This window comes from Rhinatrema bivittatum, chromosome 1 (assembly GCF_901001135.1).
Source record: "Rhinatrema bivittatum chromosome 1, aRhiBiv1.1, whole genome shotgun sequence".
In the NCBI taxonomy this organism is placed as follows: Eukaryota; Metazoa; Chordata; class Amphibia; order Gymnophiona; family Rhinatrematidae; genus Rhinatrema; species Rhinatrema bivittatum.
The window spans coordinates 180,860,514-180,881,354 of record NC_042615.1 but is presented as its reverse complement, the minus strand read 5'-3'; the positions used below and the strand labels follow the sequence as shown (position 1 = coordinate 180,881,354).

Sequence of the window (20,841 nt, the reverse complement as noted above, 5' to 3'; positions counted from 1 at the left end):
CGGGTTCTACTCCAGGTATTTCCTGATTCCCAAGAAAACTGATGGGCTTCGCCCTATGTTGGATCTGAGGGTGTTGAACTGGTTTCTTGTCGGAGAGAAACTCAAAATGATCTTGTTGGGTACTTTGATTCCCCTTCTCAGGGCTGGGGACTCGCTCTGCTCCCTCGATCTGAGACGCATACACCCTTATCCCCATTTTTTCAGTGGATCAGAGATACCTACAATTCCTGGTAGAGGGAGAACATTATCAGTACTGCATACTGCCTTTGGCCTGGCATCAGCACCCTGCCTGGCGATAGTGGGGGCCTATCTTTCAAGGTGGGGATTTCATGTCTTCCCTTACCTTAACAATTGGCTTATCAAAAGCAACTCCAGGCAGGGGGCGCTGCGTTCCCTACAAGCAACCATATGCATCTTGCAGAACCTGGGGTTTCTGATCAACTATCCAAAGTCCCATCTCTAGCCATCCCTGCAACTGGACTTCATTGATGGCCAGGCAAGACACTGTCTAGAAAAAAGCCTTTCTGCCGTGAGACAGAGCAGAGACCCTTGCTGCCCTCGCTTGGGTAGTCTCCAGTTGCTCCCATGTCTCCGCACACCAGTTTCTAAGACTTCTGGGGCATATGGTGGTGACGGTGCATGTTAACATTGAAATCGTCAGTGCAGTGTGCTGCGGCAGTCAAAAAAGCAAACAGAATGTTGGGAATTATTAGAAAAGGAATGATGAATAAAACGGAAAATGTCATAATGCCTCTGTATCGCTCCATGGTGAGACCGCACCTTGAATACTGTGTACAATTCTGGTCGCCGCATCTCAAAAAAGATATAATTGCGATGGAGAAGGTACAGAGAAGGGCTACCAAAATGATAAAGGGAATGGAACAACTCCCCTATGAGGAAAGACTAAAGAGGTTAGGACTTTTCAGCTTGGAGAAGAGACGACTGAGGGGGGATATGATAGAGGTGTTTAAAGTCATGAGGGGTCTAGAACGGGTAGATGTGAATCGGTTATTTACTCTTTCGGATAGTAGAAGGACTAGGGGACACTCCATGAAGTTAGCAAGGGGCACATTTAAAACTAATCGGAGAAAGTTCTTTTTTACTCAACGCACAATTAAACTCTGGAATTTGTTGCCAGAAAATGTGGTTCGTGCAGTTAGTATAGCTGTGTTTAAAAAAGGATTGGATAAGTTCTTGGAGGAGAAGTCCATTACCTGCTATTAAGTTCACTTAGAGAATAGCCACTGCCATTAGCAATGGTTACATGGAATAGACTTAGTTTTTGGGTACTTGCCAGGTTCTTATGGCCTGGATTGGCCACTGTTGGAAACAGGATGCTGGGCTTGATGGACCCTTGGTCTGACCCAGTATGGCATTTTCTTATGTTCTTATGTTACCCCGTTTGCTCGGCTTCACATGCACAAGGCTCAGTGAACAGTATGTTCCCAGTGGTGTCAAGCCACCCAGAATCTTCAGGCTCATGTCTGGATCACCATTCCCCTCTGGCACTCCCTTGTGTGGTGGGAAAGCCCATCCGATCTAGTGCAAGGGATGCCCTTCTTTGGTTCTTGCAGGAGAAGCAGTCCCAGATAAATTTCCTGGAGTTATGGGCGATCCATTATGCCCTGCGGGCATTCAGAGAGCACCTGCATAACAAAGTGGTCCTGGTCCAGACCAACAGTCAGGTGGCGATGTGGTATCTGAACAAGCAGGGAGCAACAGGGTCATATGTCCTCTGTCAGGAAGCAGTCCAAATCTGGTCATGGGCCCTCAAGAATGACATCTTCCTCCGTGCTGTGTATCTGCCTGGGACGGACAACGTCCTAGCAGAATCCTTGAGTCGGGCCTTCCGACTCAGAGTGGTCCATGAATCAAGAGGTAGCAAACCACATCTTTCACTTGTGGTGGACCCAGACATGGATCTGTTTGCTTCCCCAGAGAACAAGAAAGTAGATTGCTTCTGCTTGCTGGGACGGGCAAGCAGGAGATCAGTGTTGGATGCCTTTTCACTTCACTGGGGCACCAGTCTGCTGTATGTTTATCCTCCCCTTCCGCTGATCTCAAAAACACTCCAAAAGCTCCAACAGGACAGAGGCACCATGATCCAGGTCGCACCTTTTTTTTACCTCACCAGGTCTGATTTCTGCTTCTATGGGAGCTAGCCTCGAAGCCCCTGATCAGGTCTGGGGCAGTTATCAACCGGATCTGTTAGGGCCAGGGCAGGCTTTGCCACCCCAACCTCCAAACCCTGTCTCTCACGGTTTGGATGTTGACTGGGTGACCGTACAGGCTCTGGGCCTTTCAGAAGGCATATCTCGAGTCAACTTGGAGTCCAAAAAACCCTCCATGAGAAAAACTTACAACCTCAAGTGGAAGTGGTTTTTGGCTTGGTGTGTTGGGCATGGTCTGGATCCTTTCTCTTGTTCCCCTCCGAAGATTTTGGGCTACCTATTGCACCTCTCAGAGTGTGGTCTGCAGACCACTTCGATGAAAGTTCACTTTAGTGCCATCAGAGCTTACCATCAGGGGAAATATGGTGCTTCCATTTCCACCCATACGCTTGTGGGGCAGTTCATAAGTGGCTTGTTGCAAATTAAGCCTCCTACTCTGCCTCCAATGGTCTCCTGGGACCTCAATGTAGTCCTGTCCCAGTTCATGAAGGCTCCATTTGAGCCCTTATGATCTTGCGATCTGAAGTACCTATCCTGGAAGGTTATCTTTTTGGTAGCGGTTACTTCAGCGCGCAGGGTCAGTGAGCTGCAGGCTCTGGTGTCGAACCCCCCTTATACCAAATTTTGTCATCCGAAGTTACTTCATAAGGTGTTCTTGGAGTTCCATCTCAATCAGTCCATCGTGTTGCCTTCCTTTTTTCCAAGCCACACGCTTGGGTGAATGGGCACTGGATTGTAAAAGGGCTCTGGCCTTTTCCTGGAATGGATGACACCTTATCACCTGCCACTCAGCTTTTTGTCTCCTTCGACAAAAAGAGGTTGGGAGTCGCAGTGTCTAAATAGACTTTATCCCATTGACTAGTGGACTGTATTTAATTTTGCTATGCTTAAGCGGGACTGCAGCTTGATGGTCCCATCAAGGCTTATTCCGTTCGGGCCATGTCAGTTTTGGTGGCTCACTTGCGTACTGTCCCTATTCACGAGATGTGCAAGGCAGCGACCTGGAGTTCCCTGCAAATGTTCGCCTCTCATTGTTTGGATAAGGATGACCAACATGACAGTCATTTTGGTCAGTCAGTCCTACATAAACTTTTTCAGCCATGAAGCACCAACCAACTCTTCCTATGTTGGGCCTTTTCCTTGGGTGCAGGCTTGCATTCCTAATTCTAGCAGTTCTAGTGGTTGTGCACGTTGGCACCTGTTCTATGCTGCACATGTTGGGAGCAGCCTGGATCTACATAATCACCTGTGTGTGAGGACTACCATCCTGCTTGTCCTTGGAGAAAGCAGAGTTGCTTACCCTGTAACAGGTATTCTCCAAGGACAGCAGGATGTTAGTCCTCACGAAACCCACCCCCACCCCACGGAGTTGGGGTTTCTCTCGGTTTGTTTTATTTTTTCCGAACTCTATATTATAAGACTGAAGAGGGACCCCGCGTGGACGCATGGTTGGTGGCATGCTGGGCATGAATGTGTCTGTAAAATTTTCTAGAAACTTTGACAAAAGTTTTCCGTTCCGGGATCCATCTGATGATGTAAGCCATGTGTTAAGACTAACATCCTGCTGTCCTTTGAGAACACCTGTTACAGGTAAGCAACTCTGCTTTCCCAGAGAATGCTGTGACTTGATAAGTATAATCATGTAATGTGTTCTGAAGGTGATTTTTATCCCTTTCTTTTATTGCCTCGTGTCTTGTCTTCTCAGATGTGCGGAGAGCATGTTGTGCGTTGTTCCAGACATTTCTGCATTCCGAGAGGGCTGGAGATGGGTCCGTCAGCCTGTCCAAGTCCCAGTGACTTTAGTGCGCAATGATGGAATAATCTACTCCACCAGCCTTACCTTCACCTATACTCCAGAGCCGGGGCCACGGCCACACTGCAGTGCTGCTGGAGCAATCCTTCGAGCCAACTCAAGTCTCATGACACCCAACGAGTCTAACACCAACAGCGAGGGAAGTTACACAACCGTCAGCACAAACTCAACAAATGTCACATCATCTACAGCAACTGTAGTATCCTAACTATGGGTCTGTCTTTGGACTTATCTGACTGTCAAGTGCTACAGACAAGAAATATGAACAATATTTTTTTCTTTGTGGTTTCATGGGAAAATGACTTTCCACACTAGTTGAAATCACCTGAACCTTGTTACCTGCAAGTGCCGAAGTAAAAACAGAAGCCACAATAATAATTCAACAAAAAGACATCAGATGGATATGTATAAACTGTATTGAAAATCTATTTTTTAGCTTTTTTTTTTTAAGGGCAAAAAATAGAAATGTGGCTGGGATAAATGATAAAATAGAAAGCATGAACATAACATAGTTTTTATGGACCAAGGAACTTGTATAAGCTTTAGAAAAGGTACATTTTCACCATACCTTTTTTGTATCACAACATATAGTACACTTTTGTTACCAAATAGTTTATATATTTTTTTTCTCTGAGCATTTGCTCTGAAGTATACTCAGGTTCCAAGCCTGACCATGCTTGTATAATCTAATTACCATACTCTTCCAGGTTAAAAAATATATATATATTTTTGGTCTGTGGCTGGAACTGTTCCTCTTTTGTTTTTTTTGTTTTTTTTTAAACTGAAGTCTTGTGACTTTTTTTATGAGCTGAAATTGTTTTGGGTTTCAGCAAGTAGAACCTTGTAAAGGCCAGCATATTTTTTTTAAGATTATATGAAGTCTGTGCAAAAGCTTTAAACAATGCCTCTGCCTTGCCTGCAATACATGCAATGTATGTTAATCTTTTTTACTGCTCTTTTTCCAGTCATTTTCAAGAGTTATTTTTATTTTCTTGGGGGGAAGGGTTATGTTTGGGGGGGTGGTTATGTATTTATAGTCATAACTCATGAGGTTCTTAATGTACCTGAATTCAAAAACATGGCATTTAAAAATCATCACGTTCATTACTGCTGTTCACTTTGCAGCTACCCTGAGTGTTTGAATGTTTCATCATAAGTCCATTGGGTAGTGCTCCAGCTTCTGTTCAGGTTTATGAATCTTGTATATAACTTGTATTAAGCATAAGTTAAATATTTTTTTTATTATTATTATTTTTATGAAGGTGGAATGTTCCCAAAATGTTTCATTTGGCTGTTTGTGTGTATGCCTGTGTGTATGTTATGCCTTGTCAGCACATGTCTGAGGTATCATCAGAAGTATTTGCTTATCAATGAGACTGTCCTCTCTATTATATGAAGTGATCGATTGCAACAAAGGCATATGGTTTTCTTTCCGCTTCTCAGCCGGTGAGTCCAGAAACGGCATCTTCCTCAAGCAGGAGCATGCTTCTGCTGAGAAGTTGTCCAACCAGAAAAGCTGGAAGCAATACTCAGACGAGGTGAACTTATTTTAAGTGACAGATAACTGTAAGATGACATATTTAAAAAAAAAAATCTGTAAAAGCAGCCCTACCCAATTTTTATAAAGTAATTTCCCAGGAAACAGGGAAAGAGTGATTCCTCTGTTCGTGTAAGTCAGGGCTAGGGGCCCTTATTTGAATATTCACCAGCTTTTCATTCTAAGCATTTCTACCTGTTTTACCCCACTATTCCCTTCTTTTTCTCCGAGTACTGAATGATGTCAGTCTCTATGAATAGCCTGAAATACCGCTCAGACTCCTCTATCCTTGCTTTCTTAACTTACCCACTATAAAGTGGTGATTCTTGCACTTCTAAGAAAACAAAGTTTTTAAGCAGCTCAGTCTGAGCCACAGTACTGAACTCAAAATCTACTTATCTTGTTTGGCAATTAGAGTGCCTCCTTTGGGCTTGCCTTTTACAAGTTACCATTAATCATTTTTTAGATTCTTTCTTTTACCATCTTATAGCAATTTTTTCTCTTCAGAATACTGAAAGATCTTTTCTCTATTATGATTTCTTTTTACCTCTCCATTTCCATTTAGAATTATTTTTTACATGACAAAATTATCTTTAAGGAAATGAATTGGGCTTAGAAAATGGACCATCACTGCCAGCTAATGAGCTGTGAGTTTTGGTAAACTGTTTCAGGTAAAGCTTGTTGGCACATCATGTGAAAGTAGTAATTGGAAAGGGGAGAGGGAGAATATATCAACATTTGACTATGCTTATTTCAGGTATTATGATGCCAGTACACATGTGATTGACTAAATCCTTTTTTGTTTTATTCCAAAAAAGTTAAAAGCCAAGCATACATTATATTACATAGATGTCCTGGCGAGATATGTTAACAATTTTACAGATTAAATATATTTATGGTTTGATTTCTTAAAATGCATTATTACCACTTGTCTCAGTAGCTCAGTGACCGGTGCTGGAGAGATCTGGATTTAATTCCTAGCTCCGGTCTTCTGCCACGGCTGTGGTTACTGCAGCAGCAGTAATACTCACATCCCCTGGGAGGAAGGAGTCTGCCATCACACAATGGCAACATTTGCAGGGCTCCAGAAGGAGCATTGCTGCATGCCCTTCGGCCAGTGGAATGTCGCTGCAAAGTAATTTGGGAGGGGAACTAAAATGGAAAATCCCCAGGTAGTTGCAATTAAAGGCTAAGCAGGAGGAAACTCTTAGGCTAAAAAATGCATTATTCCAGACTTCTGACATACCAATCAAATCAGCAAGCGAGAAAACTAAAAGTGTGTTTCTTCCCAGTACTGGTTAAGTATATTCCTTCAGGTGCAGGGCAGCAAGTTAGTGGCTTTGATTTGAATATTGCATTTCACATGGATCATTTAAGTCCTTTTCAACTGAGATGTTGGACCACACATAAAGTAATAAAATCAGTGATTTGTTTAAAGCAAATGGGACTAAAAACTGGTTGCATTAGTGTAAAATGAATATGGCATACCATCCCTAATGTTTGCTTATTTTATTCTTGCACTTTGCAAATGTCTGATTGTTGCATATATAGCGCATTATCCTATTAAAAGAGCTGATTAGCATATATGGCCATCTTTTTTTCATTTCATAGTGCAGAGTTCTAATAGCCTTACTTGTCCTGGGGAATAAATCTTTGGTAGGTAGTGATACCTTTTTGCTCATGTCATCTGAAGAAGGGACCTATGTGATCTAAAAAATTAATGTCCTACAACCTTTTTTTTTTTTGGGTTGAATCAATAAAGATTATCACTACCTACAAAGATTCCAATTTTGTTTTAAATGTAAAATTGATATATTTGCCCATAGCTACAACAAGACTTCAGGTAAAGAATAGTAATAAAGTAAAGATGTGTATTCAATTGGACAAAATTATGTATGTCATTTTGGTACTCTAATACCTGAAATAGACATATACACAATTGTGTATTTGTGTATGAATATATAGTGTTTTCTATTACTCCCTTTTCACTTAGTAATGGGCTCTAAACTGAAAATTTCTCTTATCTCTTAACACCTAGCTCAAATTGTCATATATCATATAACATTGTATCCTAAACCATAAACCAGCAGTTAAATAAAATACATTTGATCAGCAAATCAAATGGATGCCACAATCCTACCAATATGTACTTTAATGCCACTGTATGCCTTGCTAATTGCGTACAGGCTATTTCATACAGTCCACCATTTTCAGAGCATGGTGCTAACCATGAGTGAGTACTGCCTCTTCTCAACTCCATTTTCAGTGACCAAGGACAAAATCATTGTGGCCTTATCCCTCTGTATGTTTTAACATGTTTACTGGCATTTACTTGCAAACCTGTTTACTTGTCTTATGTGTACTCTTTAGTTTTTTGTTGATTGAGCTGCTAGCAGCAGGCATTTCAAATTGTTGGAATTGTGTGGGTGTTACACAGGTCTGTTTCACTTATTGTGGGCCACAAGTTTTCTTGTACTTACTAAGATCAGGATTAACATGAGAATTTACAAAATAGTCATCCTATATCCTGCAATCTAACTTTTATGTAATAGCCTTTTAAGTGGATTTTTTTAATGGTTATTATAAACCAGACATGTCAAAACAGACATCTGCCTTTTGTTTATGCATTTTTGTTTAATTTAGCATATAGTATTCAGATGCAACAGATTTTTTTTTTTTTTAGGATACATTTCCATTGTAGAACATATATTCCTGGACATTTTAATAAATTTAAAGACCCGTCTTAATGACAAAGATGCATTTTAATCTAGGTTATAAAAATTCTGTATGCTAAAGGTTGGTAGCTATAAAATCTGTTTTGACTTACGTTTTGTCAAGTATAAATTTAAATTATGCTTCCTTTTTTTGTCAGCTGATAATTTTTCTGGACTTGTGGCTCAGCTGTGATCAGTTGATTGATTGCTAAACTGCTGGAATTCTAATTCTCTTCTAAATCCATGCCCCAATAACATGTTTATTTGTAATTAAGTATAATTTTTTTCTCGCCCTTTTTCTATTCCTTGCATTTGTGAAATGGTGTTGGTGAATTGTGGTTTTCTTCTATAGTATAGATTGTCTGCTAAACTCGTGTTTTTACAACAATTTCTCTCATTTTTCTCTCTAAAAGATATAGATGAACTACTTTAGAAACGACTTGAGTCCATGTTTCAAGTCAGATTTTATGGTCCTGACTTATTTGTGTATTGGAACAGCAAAGGAAGTTAATTGATCAAATTTTAAAATGTTTATTATTTTTGTGAGGGTGTTATATTTCAAAATGCAACACTATTGTACTTTTGCTGCTGACATATTTTCCTTTCCATTTGTATCTGAAGATATCCCTATACCCAAGTCTGAAATGTAAATAAAAACATTTGGTAAGGGCCAGATCTTCTAGAGGCTTCCACCAGTTTCATGTCTGTGGGGAAACTGCTTAGTACCAAATGGCCTTTATTTGTATGGACTCATTAGGGATCTGACAATGCAATGGAAATGAGAAAAAAAAATATGCACCCCCATATACCATAATATACACATACCTGGCAAATTTGTAATGCAAAGCTGATACAAATGAGCTATCCATTTTAGACCAAATAACTCCATAGAGGTTTTCTTTTGAAACAAAATGCTCTTCAATTATTAACTGTGTTATTTACTTTTTCTTTTGGAAGCAGCTGTGTTTATGATGAGTACTGAACAAATGTGTATATTTTCTGTGCCAGATTTTTTGACTTTGTTTTCAAGCACTGTGTAATGTGGGATTGAGTGGCAGCTTTGTTAAAAACAGTAATAGTTTCCATGTAACCCTTTGAGGACTGAACTTATAGTTCTCCCTTTATAAATGTGTATAATGTCTGCGCACTGTTAACAATGTAATAAGTAGTTTTTATCTGCATTCAGCATTGCATTTAATCCATTTGTAGGCTGAAGGCTCATCTGTAGCTTACATCCTTTTTACCATGCATTCTTTTTCAGTCTTAAAGGGGTTATATTCTACAGACTGTGCACCTGTAAGTTTCTTAGCAATAAGATAGGTAATTCAGCAAATTTTTACCATAATTTTATAGAAAACAAATCTGCTCAGTTCCATATTTCATCAAGAAAAACCTGCAATATGGGCAGTTTTAAGAAATAAAAAGAGAAATATAAACCATGTTGAGTGTATTGTCAAATATGCTGGATATGTACAGTTTACCCAGGATTTCAATTAAACTTCACATTTTAGAAGTGCAATAATTCTATATAAGTAGGTGTGGAATCAAAATGATTTTAAAACACGATTTTCTAAAGTAGCAAAAACCTTTTTTGGAAGATGCATTTAGTTTACATCCTCTTATTTTGATGAATTTTTTGTCTTGTTTGTTTTTTTTAAAGTAAACCTTTTCAACTGAAGTAAATGAAGCCCTGCACATCATCATATATAATATTGTAATATGCTTGGGGGACTCATAATATTAGTCTGTGGAGGTTCACTTATTACAATGGGCAATACTGAGACCTTGTGGCCACTGCTGGTATTGCATTCTCTTACATTGCATTCCAGCAGAGTGGAAATGAAATAAGAGTATAAGAATTGACATACTGGGTCAGACTTGAAGATCCATTAAGTCCAGTATCCTGTTTCCAGTAATGGCCAATCCAGATCACAAGTACCTGACAAGATTCTAAACAAATATCATTCTGCTATTGTGCGGTGATAAGTAGTGGTTGTTCCCTTAGTCTACTTGGATAATAAGTTTGTGAACTTGTCTAAACCTTTTTTTTAAACCCAGCTATGCTAACTGCCTTAACCACCATCCTCCAGTAATGAATTTCAGAGCTTAATTGTGTGTTGAGTGAAAAAGAATTTCCTCCAGTTTGTTTAAATGTGCTACTTACTAACTTCATGAAGTGTCCCCTAGTCTGAATTTTTTGGAAGAGTAAATAACCAATTTACATTTACCCATTCTATTCCATTCATGATTTTATAAACCTCTATCATATCCTGTCTCAGCTGTCTTCTCCAAGCTGAACAGCTCTAACTTCTTTAGTTTTTCCTGACAATGGAACTGTTCCATCCCCTTTATCATTTTGGTTGTCCTTCTCTGTACTTTTTCCAGTATAACTATATCTTTTTTTGAGATGCGGCCACCAGAACTGCACACAGTACTCCAAATGCAACTTTACTGTAGACAATACAGAGGTATTATGTAATTCTTCATTTTATTCTCCATTCTATAATTCCTATTATGTTTGCTTTTTAGGTCGCTACCACACACTGAGCCGAGGATTTCAAAGTATTATCCACTGTGACATTCTAATATGGAACCTAACATTGTGTAACTACAGTATGGGTTACTTTTTCCAATGTGCATCACTTTGCACTTGTCCACATTAAATTTCATCTACCATTTGAATGCCCAGCTTTCCACTTTCGCAATGTCCTCCTGCAACTTTTCACAATATGCTTGTGATTCAGCAACTTGAAATAATTTTGTCTGGAAATTTGATCACCTCACTCATTGTTTCCCTTTCTAGATCATTTATAAATATATTAAAAAGTCTCAGTCAAGATCCCTGAGGAACTCCACTATGTTTACCCTTTTCCACTGAGAAAACTCACCATCTAGTCCTACGATCTGTTTCCTATATTTTAACCAGTTTGCTATCCACAATAGGACATTGCTTCCTATCCCGTGACTTTTTAATTTTCTCAGGAGTTTCTCAAGGTGCAGTTTGTTAAACACTTTCTGAAAATCCAAATACACTAAATCCATCAGTTTACCATTATCCATATGTTTATTAAAACCTTCAAAAAATGTAGCAGATTGGAGAGGCAAGACTTCCCTTGTGTTGGCTGTCTTTCTATATGATTTTTGATTTTGTTCTTTAGAATAGTGTTCAAGATTTTTACTGGCATTGAGGTCAGACTCTATGGTCTATAGTTTCCCGGATCACCCTTGGACCCCGTTTTAAATATTGGGGTTACATTGGCTAACCTCCAGTCTTCAGGTACAAATGTCAATTTTAATGACAAGTTACAAATAACTAGTAATAGCTCTGCAATTTCATTTTTTAGTTTTTTGAAAAATCTAGGGTATATACTGTCTTGTTCATGTGATTTGCTAACTCTTCAATTTGTCAGTCTACCTTATTACATCTTCCAGCTTCACCATGATTTGTTTGTCTTTCTGAATTATCACCATTGAATACAATTTCCAGCGCAGGTATCTTCCCAACATCCTCTTCAGTAAACACTGAAGCAAAGATTTCATTTTAAGGTGAATTTTAAAAGCCCGTTGCATGCATTAATTAAGGGATGAGCAAATATGTTGGGCTAGTACACTCCAAGATACTTGCGTAAAAGCCATTGTGTGCATATCGGAACTTCTCAAAAAGGGGCGGGGCATGGTGGTACATGGGCATTTCGTAACTTTAACCAGAATTTTGTGTAAATACTTACGCGATCCGGTGCACGCCAAGGCCCCCTGCCGCTTAATTTTATTTGTGCTATGGATATCATGTAAGTCAGAGGGGTTTAAAGGGTCTGGGGTAACTGGGGGGTGTACAGGCTGTCAAACCGGGGGGGGGGGGGAGAAGTGAAGAACCTATCTGTTAACTGGGCGAACTGGGAACAAACTGATAAAACTGACAAATGCGTTGTTCAGGAATTCAGTAGCTTCTGTAGCATCTGGTAATTATGCGCACAACTTCCAGGCTATGGGAATCATGAATATTTCAACTTATTTACATTGAGGGTATTTTCCCTCAATGTTCCTTATATGTGGGAGATACTGTAGCACCAGCCTCAGAGAAACTACTTTATTGTCTTCAATAAAGTAGTTTAAATTCATTAGGAGAATGCTAGATGTTAATATGATTCTTGCCTTGTACAATTCAGGTGATCTAGAAAGAGCAAATATGCATAGCACTTACCTGCAAAAAAAATATAAGAAAATAGTGATATGTGTCATTCAAAAAACATTGTAGTGGAATTTATGCTGCAACAATAACGAGTGGGAGCAAGCTTACTGATGTGTGTATTGATCTCTGAATGGCTTAGTAAACTGAAACTAACCCAAATGCCATTACTGTTAGAATTTTACACACTATCTTTCTGACATACAAGAAATAGATTATTGGGGATCTGATGGGTACTTGTGACCCAGACTGGCCAATGTTGAAGACATGCTGTGCTTGATGGACCTTGGTCTGACCCAGCATAACACTTATTTATTTATTTATTTATTTATTTATTTGAATTTCTTATATACCGGCATTCGCGATGGGAGTCGCATCATGCCGGTTTACAAATAACAGGGTGTGATAAAAGGATAAATACTTTAAAAAACTTAGAACATTAACATGTGATAGAAGAATAAAGTAGCAGTTACAATAAAACAGGGATAAAATGTAAACTTGGAATGTAGAGAAGGCGAGAGAAAGATTAACAATGAGATAAAAGATAATAACCAAGGTAAATAAAAACCTGCCAATTTAAATGAGAAGAACATTACGGAGTTGTCAAAGGTTGTTGAATACCCTGACGGGAGATCTTAATTGCTTGAGTTGGGAGTAGGTTTAGTTGGTATCTGGAAAGGCTTTCATGAAAAGCCAGGTTTTAAGTCTTTTTCTGAATGTAGGGAGGCAAGGTTCCTGTCTCAGTTCTGGTGGGATGGAGTTCCACAAGGTAGGTCCTGCTGTAGAGAAAGCCCTGTCTCTGAGTGTCATATGGTGAAAGGTTTTTGCAGGAGGAACCTGTAATGAGTCTCTGTAGGACTCTCTGATAGGTCTGGCTGAGGAATGCTTTTTGAAAGGGATTTGGAGGTTAAGCGGAGAGAGTTGATGGAATGCTTTGTAGATGGTAGTAATGGACTTATATAAGATTCTGTAGTGCACTGGCAGCCAATGTAAGTCTTTGAGAATTGGAGATATGTGGTCTCTTCTTCTTGTGTTTGTCAAAATTCTGGCCGCCGTGTTCTGAACCATCTGAAGAGGTTTAGTATGAGAAGACGGGAGACCTAATAGAATAGAATTGCAATAATCTAACTTAGAGAAGATTATCGATTGCAAAACTGTTCTGTAATCGTGGAAATGGAAAAGTGGTTTGATTCTTTTTAAGACATGTAATTTATAAAAGCAGTCCTTTGTGGTTTGATTAATAAAAGATTTTAGATTTAGCCGATTGTCAATAATGGCTCCTAGGTCTCTTACATGTGAAGTTTGAAAGCCGGTTGGTGGATTTGAGGTGAGGTTGCTGTTTTCGGGGGAGATTATGAGGAGTTCGGTTTTTGCGGAATTTAAGATAAGATTTAGACTGGAGAGGAGGTTGTCAATATTTTGAAAGCAGTTTTCCCAGATTTTGATAGTTTTAGTAAGGGATTCTTTGATGGGGATGACAATCTGGACGTCATCTGCGTATAGAAAGTATTTGAGGTTCAGATTGGTTAATAGTTGACATAGGGGTAGGAGGTAGATGTTAAAGAGCGTGGGGGAGAGAGAGGAGCCCTGTGGAACACCTAGCGTGGAAGGGTAAAACTGTGATTCTTTGTTATGTATTTTGACTTTATATCCTCTGTTTCCCAAGAATGATTTGAACCAGGCAAGAGCAGAGCCTGTTATTCCGATGTTCGCTAGTTGATTTAGGAGAAGGGAGTGATTCACGGTATCAAAGGCCGCCGATAGGTCGAGGAGTATCAGCAGGTGAGCGTGACCTTTATCGAGGCCCATGATGAGGTAATCTGTCAGAGATATGAGAAGTGATTCTGTACTTAAAGATTTTCGGAAGCCGTATTGAGTGGGGAATAATATGTTGTTTTCTTCGAGGTATTCTGATAATCTGGTGTTGACTAATTTTTCTGTAACCTTGGCTATGAAAGGAAGGTTGGATATTGGGCGGTAGTTGGATGGATCTTTAGGATTAAGGTTAGGTTTTTTTAATAGGGGTTTGATAGAAGCAACTTTCAGGTCGTCAGGATAAATTCCTTGGGCTAAGGAACAATTGATAATGTCAGTCAAGGTTTTGGAGATGGTATCTGGTATTAGCAGCAGTAGTTTGGAAGGGATATGGTCCAATGGGTGCGATGATGGTTTCATTCTCTTCAATACTAAATTGGTCTCTGATATAGCAATGGGTTCGAAGGCTTGTATAGCAATGTCGTTGCCGTGTTGGCGGTATGTGCTGGATGGAGCTAGGGTATTCGTTTTTAGGAGAGATTGCAGGTTGGAAATTTTGTTACTGAAGAAGATGGCCAGCTCCTCAGCTTTTTCGTGCGCTTGGTTGAGTGGAATGTCCGGAGAATTGGGTTGAGTTAAGTTCGAGACGTAATTAAAGAGGGCTTTAGAATCGAAGATAAGGTGATGTATCTTGAGAGCGTAGTAGTCCCTTTTTGTTTTTAGTGTGGAGCTCTTGTAAATATGAAGAGCGAGTTTGTAAGCTGAGAGGGAGGTCGGTGATGGTGCTTTACGCCATTTATTTTCTTTTTGTCGCAGGGAAAGTTTGAGTTTTTGTAGTTGTTCATTAAACCAGGGTTGTCTTCTGGCGGCATTATGTTTAGGTTTTTTTGTTGCCAGTGGGCAGAGTTTATTAGCTGCCGATCCTGTGATGTTGGACCATGCGTGGAGAGCAGTGTTGGGAGTGGAGATGTCTATGTGAGGCAGTTCTAGGACAAGGTGTTCGTGAAGTTCATCGGATGAACACAGGTTTCTGTAAGTAAATTGAGGTTGAGGATCGTGTTTGATGCTTGATTGTGCCAGCGATAATGTGGTGGAGATTAAAGCATGGTCTGACCAAGGGACTGATTTGCATATGGGAGGTGCTGAGTATGAGATGCCTGAGTTTACAAAGATGAGATCCAAAGTGTGTCCTGCTCTGTGGGTAGGGTTGTTGATTATCTGCTTGAATCCCATGGCGGTCATAGCATTTAGGAAAGTTTCACAGTTTGTAGAGGGAGAAGGGTCGTCAACATGTAAGTTAAAGTCTCCCAATATGATGGCTGGAGCCTCAAGATTTATGTTAGTAGCTATTATTTCTAGAATGGGGGAGGCGTCTAACTCCAGAAGTCCTGGGGGGGCGTAGACTAGAATGATTTGTAGCTGGTCTGATTTGAAAAAGCCGGCTTCAATTTTTGTGGGAGAGTGGATTGGGAATTGAGTAAGTCTCAGCTCTTTTTAGCTGCGAGGAGAATACCCCCACCCTTTCTTTTCTGTCTGGGAATAGAGAAGAAATCATGGGTTTCCGTTGGAAGTTGGTTTATTAGTGCTGTGTCCGTCTGTTTAAGCCATGTTTCCGTAATTGCGCAGAGGTCAGGTTTAGTGTCCAGTAGAAGGTCATTAAGTATTAATGTTTCTTACTTGCATTGGACTATATACTGTATAATCTTTCAGCATGAAACTATCTGCTATCCAAAAATGACCCATGATGATAAGAGAATCCAATAAAACCAATATATTCTTTAGCACTTCACAGCAAATATGTTATGGACAGTATATGAAGAGCCATGGACTAATGTTTAAAAAAAAAAAGTATCAGCAAGCCTGACGGCAATATATAATTAGTTACCCTGTCTACTGAATCATTCACCTCAATTTCTCAATGTCCATATACAATAACATGTCTATAAACGTGTAGTTCTTTAATGTCAAAAAAAAAACAAGGAATGTTACAGTCTCAATCTTTACACTGGACCAGCGTTTTGTAAATAAACTGCTTCAGGAGAAAGAATCTTTTCTGAGTGTAAGCTGACAAGTGCTGCTCTGGATGGCCGTCTCTCTCAGACTTAGTTGGCTATGAAAACACTGAGTGATAGAAAACAGCTTTAATATCCTGTTGATATATCAGTCACTTCCTGTTGGGAAAAAAGAAAAAGGCATATAATCATCATATTAAAAAAATGAAAAAATCATATTCTGTGTTGAGATCACAGGAGCTTACTGCTGAAGTCTTATAAATCCAACATTGTTCCAATTTACGCAATGTTGTGGCCTGATCTCCCTGCATCAGTCAAAAGTGTACTATGTCAGGCAGAACTGGAGGTCCTTGAAACTGACCTTGATTTCTGCAGTGTGAAACCAACAAAACTAATCTGTAGTCAATCATTCTGGTCTTGATCATATGTGTAGTCTTACCAATGTAAAATCTATTGCAGAGACAAAAAATAATATATACTAATAATTCAAAAAGGTGGTGTTAAAAAGTAACTTGACCTTGTCAATAGAATTTATGTAATATTGCATCAGTGCTCATAGAAACTGAGCAAATAGTACAAGAACCACAAGGGTGATGTCCCATAATAGTTCCCGAATCAAAAAAGGTAGATCAGACCAAATTATCTTACACGTTAGAGCCTCAGGTAAAAGCAATCAGTGGTGGATTTTTAAAACACTGTGCAACTGTAGAATATGCCAGTGTTTCAATATTGAATTTTTCAGTGCATATGCTGCCGCAGAGAACGAAGAATACAAGTAATCCTATTCTCTTGTTTTTGTTGAGAGTTCAAAAAAAGCCAATTGTGATTCACAGGCTGTGCCTATAAAAAAAAAAAAAAAAAAGTACACTGAATGATAGATCTTTAGTACCCTTTGACAAAACGGCTGGTAAGGCCCACCGCCTGACTAAAAATCAAACAAAGATGTAAAAGTGCAGCAGAGCTTAAAGAATTGACTGACTGGGAGGCTATAAAGCAAGCCGATGTAACAAAATGTTGCTGTCGGAGAAATGCTGAAACCCTATGAAATCAGTTTAATAAGTAAATCCAGATATGAAATATGATGCAAATTTGAGCAGAAAAATGTAGATTCGGATCAAAGTTGTTAAGCAAGTTTACAAATTGATAGAAAAGTGTATTGGAACCTGTCCATAAAATAAAGGTGTTATCAATATACCTTCTCCAAATAACCACATTTTCAATGTAAGGATGGTCATTTCTCCAACAGTCTAAAAAAAACAAACATAAAGATTGACCAAGTTAGGTGTCCTGGTTGACCTCATGCCCGTGCCATTTATTTGTTGAAAAAAAGGCATGATTGAGGCAAAAAAATTCTTAGTTAACACAAGCTCCATCAATCTGACAATGAAATACATAGGAACCCTGCATGGGCGTGTGCAAGAATCCAAGAACTTGGTCGCAACCTCAGTCATCTGATATTGAAGAATGTTTGTATACAACACTTCTACATCAAGAGTGACCAGTATCATCCATGTAGTGTCTAGATTTATTCCTTCCTTGGAGTCTTTGACATAGGAAGGCAAAAATGGAACAAAGGGAGATTAAAAAAAAACCAAACAATAAAAATCAAGAGGTGATACAAGATGGCATTTAATATGCATGAGCACACAAAGCTCTGCTCTGAATCTGTTGAACTGTGAATCTCGGGAAAAAGAGAACAGAGCTCTGCTTCCTGCTCCAGTCCTTGCCCTCCCCTCCCAAGCAGAGTGAAGAGAGGGGGTGAGACTGGAGCAGAAAAAGCACATCAAGGAAGAGCCACTCTGCCCCCTATTCTAGTCCCTCCTCTCTTGTCCTTTGCACCTTCCCTCCTGTCCTGCAGGGAACATGAGAGGAGTGGATGAGGGCAGCTGGAATGGATGAGTTCAGTTTTCATCTGTAGATTTCTACTAATAATTTGTAGTCACTTATTTTGTATTTAAGGGGTTTTTTTTCCTGTGCTTTGTGTGTGTGACTGAGATGAGGTATCCTGCCAATGTATAGTTTCTGCGTACTCCAGATTGTTCTGTTTTCCCAATAGGAAGTGTATTGCTAATAAATTTGAATTTTTAGCCCACTTTTCAAAATTATGCTTAGAGCAACTTACAGCATTTTTAGAAATAAGGTGCAATAAGTCTCTGCGCCAAAGAACTTACATATCTAAGGGGGTACCTGAGGCAACAAGAGAGAAAATGACTTGCTCAAGGTCACCAGGTATGAAAGTGGAGTAAGTGGTTTCTCTGGTTCTCAGCTCATTACTCTAGGCCACTCCTTTTCCCTGCTGGGAAGAACAGTAATATTGTTCTAGGCCCAGTTTAATACTTGTATTGCTGCCTTTTCATAGGTAGGGTTGTTGTGTTTGTGTTCAGGGAGTTAGTACTGTTTTGGTATAGGAAGTTTATTATGTAAGTTTTGAGCATCTTTTATGCAGCATTTTTGTGTTATTTCACAAAGTGTCTGATAATAGAGGAAGTTTGTGTCATTGCTACTGAGGTGACAAAAGGACTTTAACAATGAGGTATGGATTTCTTTTAATTTAACAATTTTGGGGTGAAATTTCAAAGTCATTTACACACACACAACCTGGATTTCTACATATAAATGGCTTGTTAAAAATTTGACAGTCCTTACACACAAAAAGTATGCAAATCAGGATCGCGGATCCTCTTATGTGCGCAAAAAAGGTGTTCCGGGAGGCGGGGGGTAGTGTCAGGGTGGAGTTTGTATTTGCGCACATACTTTTGTTTGCTAAAGATACGCGTATATATCCACCCGCAGCTTAAACCCCACCCATAGCAGGTGTAACTTTGTGGTGACCGAGTTTGTGCGTGCACATTCATTTTGAAAATTTCTGGAACACCCAAGGCTAAAATAATCCTGGCACACTTTCCGTGCTTTGAAAACAACCTTTATAGAATTGGATTTGTTTGTTGTTTTTTTTTCCAGTCTCATAGGTGACAGATTCATTGGATGCCTAGAAATGATTTTTGAAACACATTTGTATCATGTCTGTGTCTGACATTTAAAAGGATGTGGAAAAGGGAATTTTCAGAACTGTGCATTTCGGTGCAAAGTCCTGACACTTTTATACCCGCAAGCTTTGCACCAAAGTACAGGCAGAATTTCATATTGAGCTCTCTGTACTTCTACAAGTAAATTTTCAAAACCCGGCACACGGAAATCCAGGGAGATACATGCGTGGCTGGGCAAAACACATTTTTAAATGGCCCAGCCATGTGCATATCTCCCGATATGCGCGGAAGAGTTCTTCCTATGTTCCATTATTTTTTTTCCACAGGATTGTCGTGGGAGGGGTGGTGGTCAGGTCATAATAATGGTGGTTTAAATATTACTTTCAGGAAATGGAAGGCTGACCTAAAAGTTAATGGGTGGGGGAAGTGAGGGGAAGTGAGGTTGCAAATCAATGGGAAAATGGAAACTACAGATCCTTGCTTGTGTTGGAACAGAACCAACTGGATTGGCGCTGTTCAACTGACTTGGGGTGAAGTGGCAGCCCTGAACGGTGAACATGCACTCCCAGTCCCTCATGTTTGCTTGTCCCCTCCCTCATCCTTTGTCTCACCCCCAACCCTGCACTTTCAGTCCCCTCCTCCTCTTCCAGTTTAAAAAGGAAGAGAGGAGCAGCTGAAAGGTGGAGGGAAGAAAAGAGGAGAGGAACCTAAAGAAAATGGGGGGGGGGGAGGAGAAGAGGAACTAGACGGGAGGGAGAAGGAACAGAAAAAGACAGGATAAGAGTAGAGAAATCACATGGTCACCAAAGAGAACCTGCATGGGGGGGGGGGGGGGGGGATAACCGGAATGCAGCATCATTTACACCATAAATATCTGCTGGACAGACTAGATGGGCCCTTTTGGTCTTTATCTGCCATCATTTACTCTTCTTCTGTCCTCACAGAAGATTGGATGTCCCGGAGATTGGTGATGCTGTTATGTATTTTAGCAAGTCTGGAATCCTGGGAAACTCTTCAAAAAGATTGCTTCCTTCACTATCAAAAACCCCAAGGTGAAAGCTGTATCCACCTTGTCTTTGATAATTGCTTATAAATGTGGTGCAGGATCTAAAGATAAAGGTAAGTAATATCTACCATTGGATAGTTGACAGTGTACCTCTGCTTCATACATTGAGCGGTCAAGAATACCTATTTTCCTGCCCTTATCTGCTGGTTTAATGATGATTTCTAGGGACTCACGTAGTTCCTGAACCACTGCAAATTCTTTTTTATTGAGATTACAATATCTTCTGTCCAAAGAAAAAGACAGATCTTGAATGTCCTTAGAAACAAGCAAATAAAAGGCTTTAATAACTGAATCTTTGGGTCGTAGTGGGTTGCTAACTATAGAATAATCTCTTTCAAAAGGAACATTAGTAAAAAAAAAAAAATTGCAATTTCGCAGTTTTTATGAAGAGGAAAATTTTCATATCTGTGAAAGCATCAAATTTTGGGGTTGGAACAAAAAACCCCTTTTCCAAGACCAGTATTTATCTCAGGGACTAGATCTTTTTAGCTGCATGAGAATGAGTCATGCAGAATGCCGGCTCATCGGAAAAAGACTGGCTGTGTTCCTGTGGCAGATGAACCTTGCTATATTCCTGATGTGGGAAAGACATAACATAAG

The 20,841-nt window shown here is 39.6% G+C and overlaps 1 protein-coding gene across 2 annotated transcripts in view; it reads left to right on the top strand.

The window, feature by feature from the left end:
• Positions 1 to 9,767, top strand: part of RBPJ (recombination signal binding protein for immunoglobulin kappa J region) — a 316,830-nt gene extending 307,063 nt beyond the window's left edge. For both annotated transcript variants that reach the window (XM_029589784.1, XM_029589790.1), the window contains one exon: positions 3,877 to 9,767. In XM_029589784.1, the coding sequence (XP_029445644.1) occupies positions 3,877 to 4,192 (316 nt within the window). In that variant the 3' untranslated portion in view covers positions 4,193 to 9,767. The remainder of the gene's footprint in view (positions 1 to 3,876) is intronic.
• Positions 9,768 to 20,841: the final 11,074 nt, after the last annotated feature.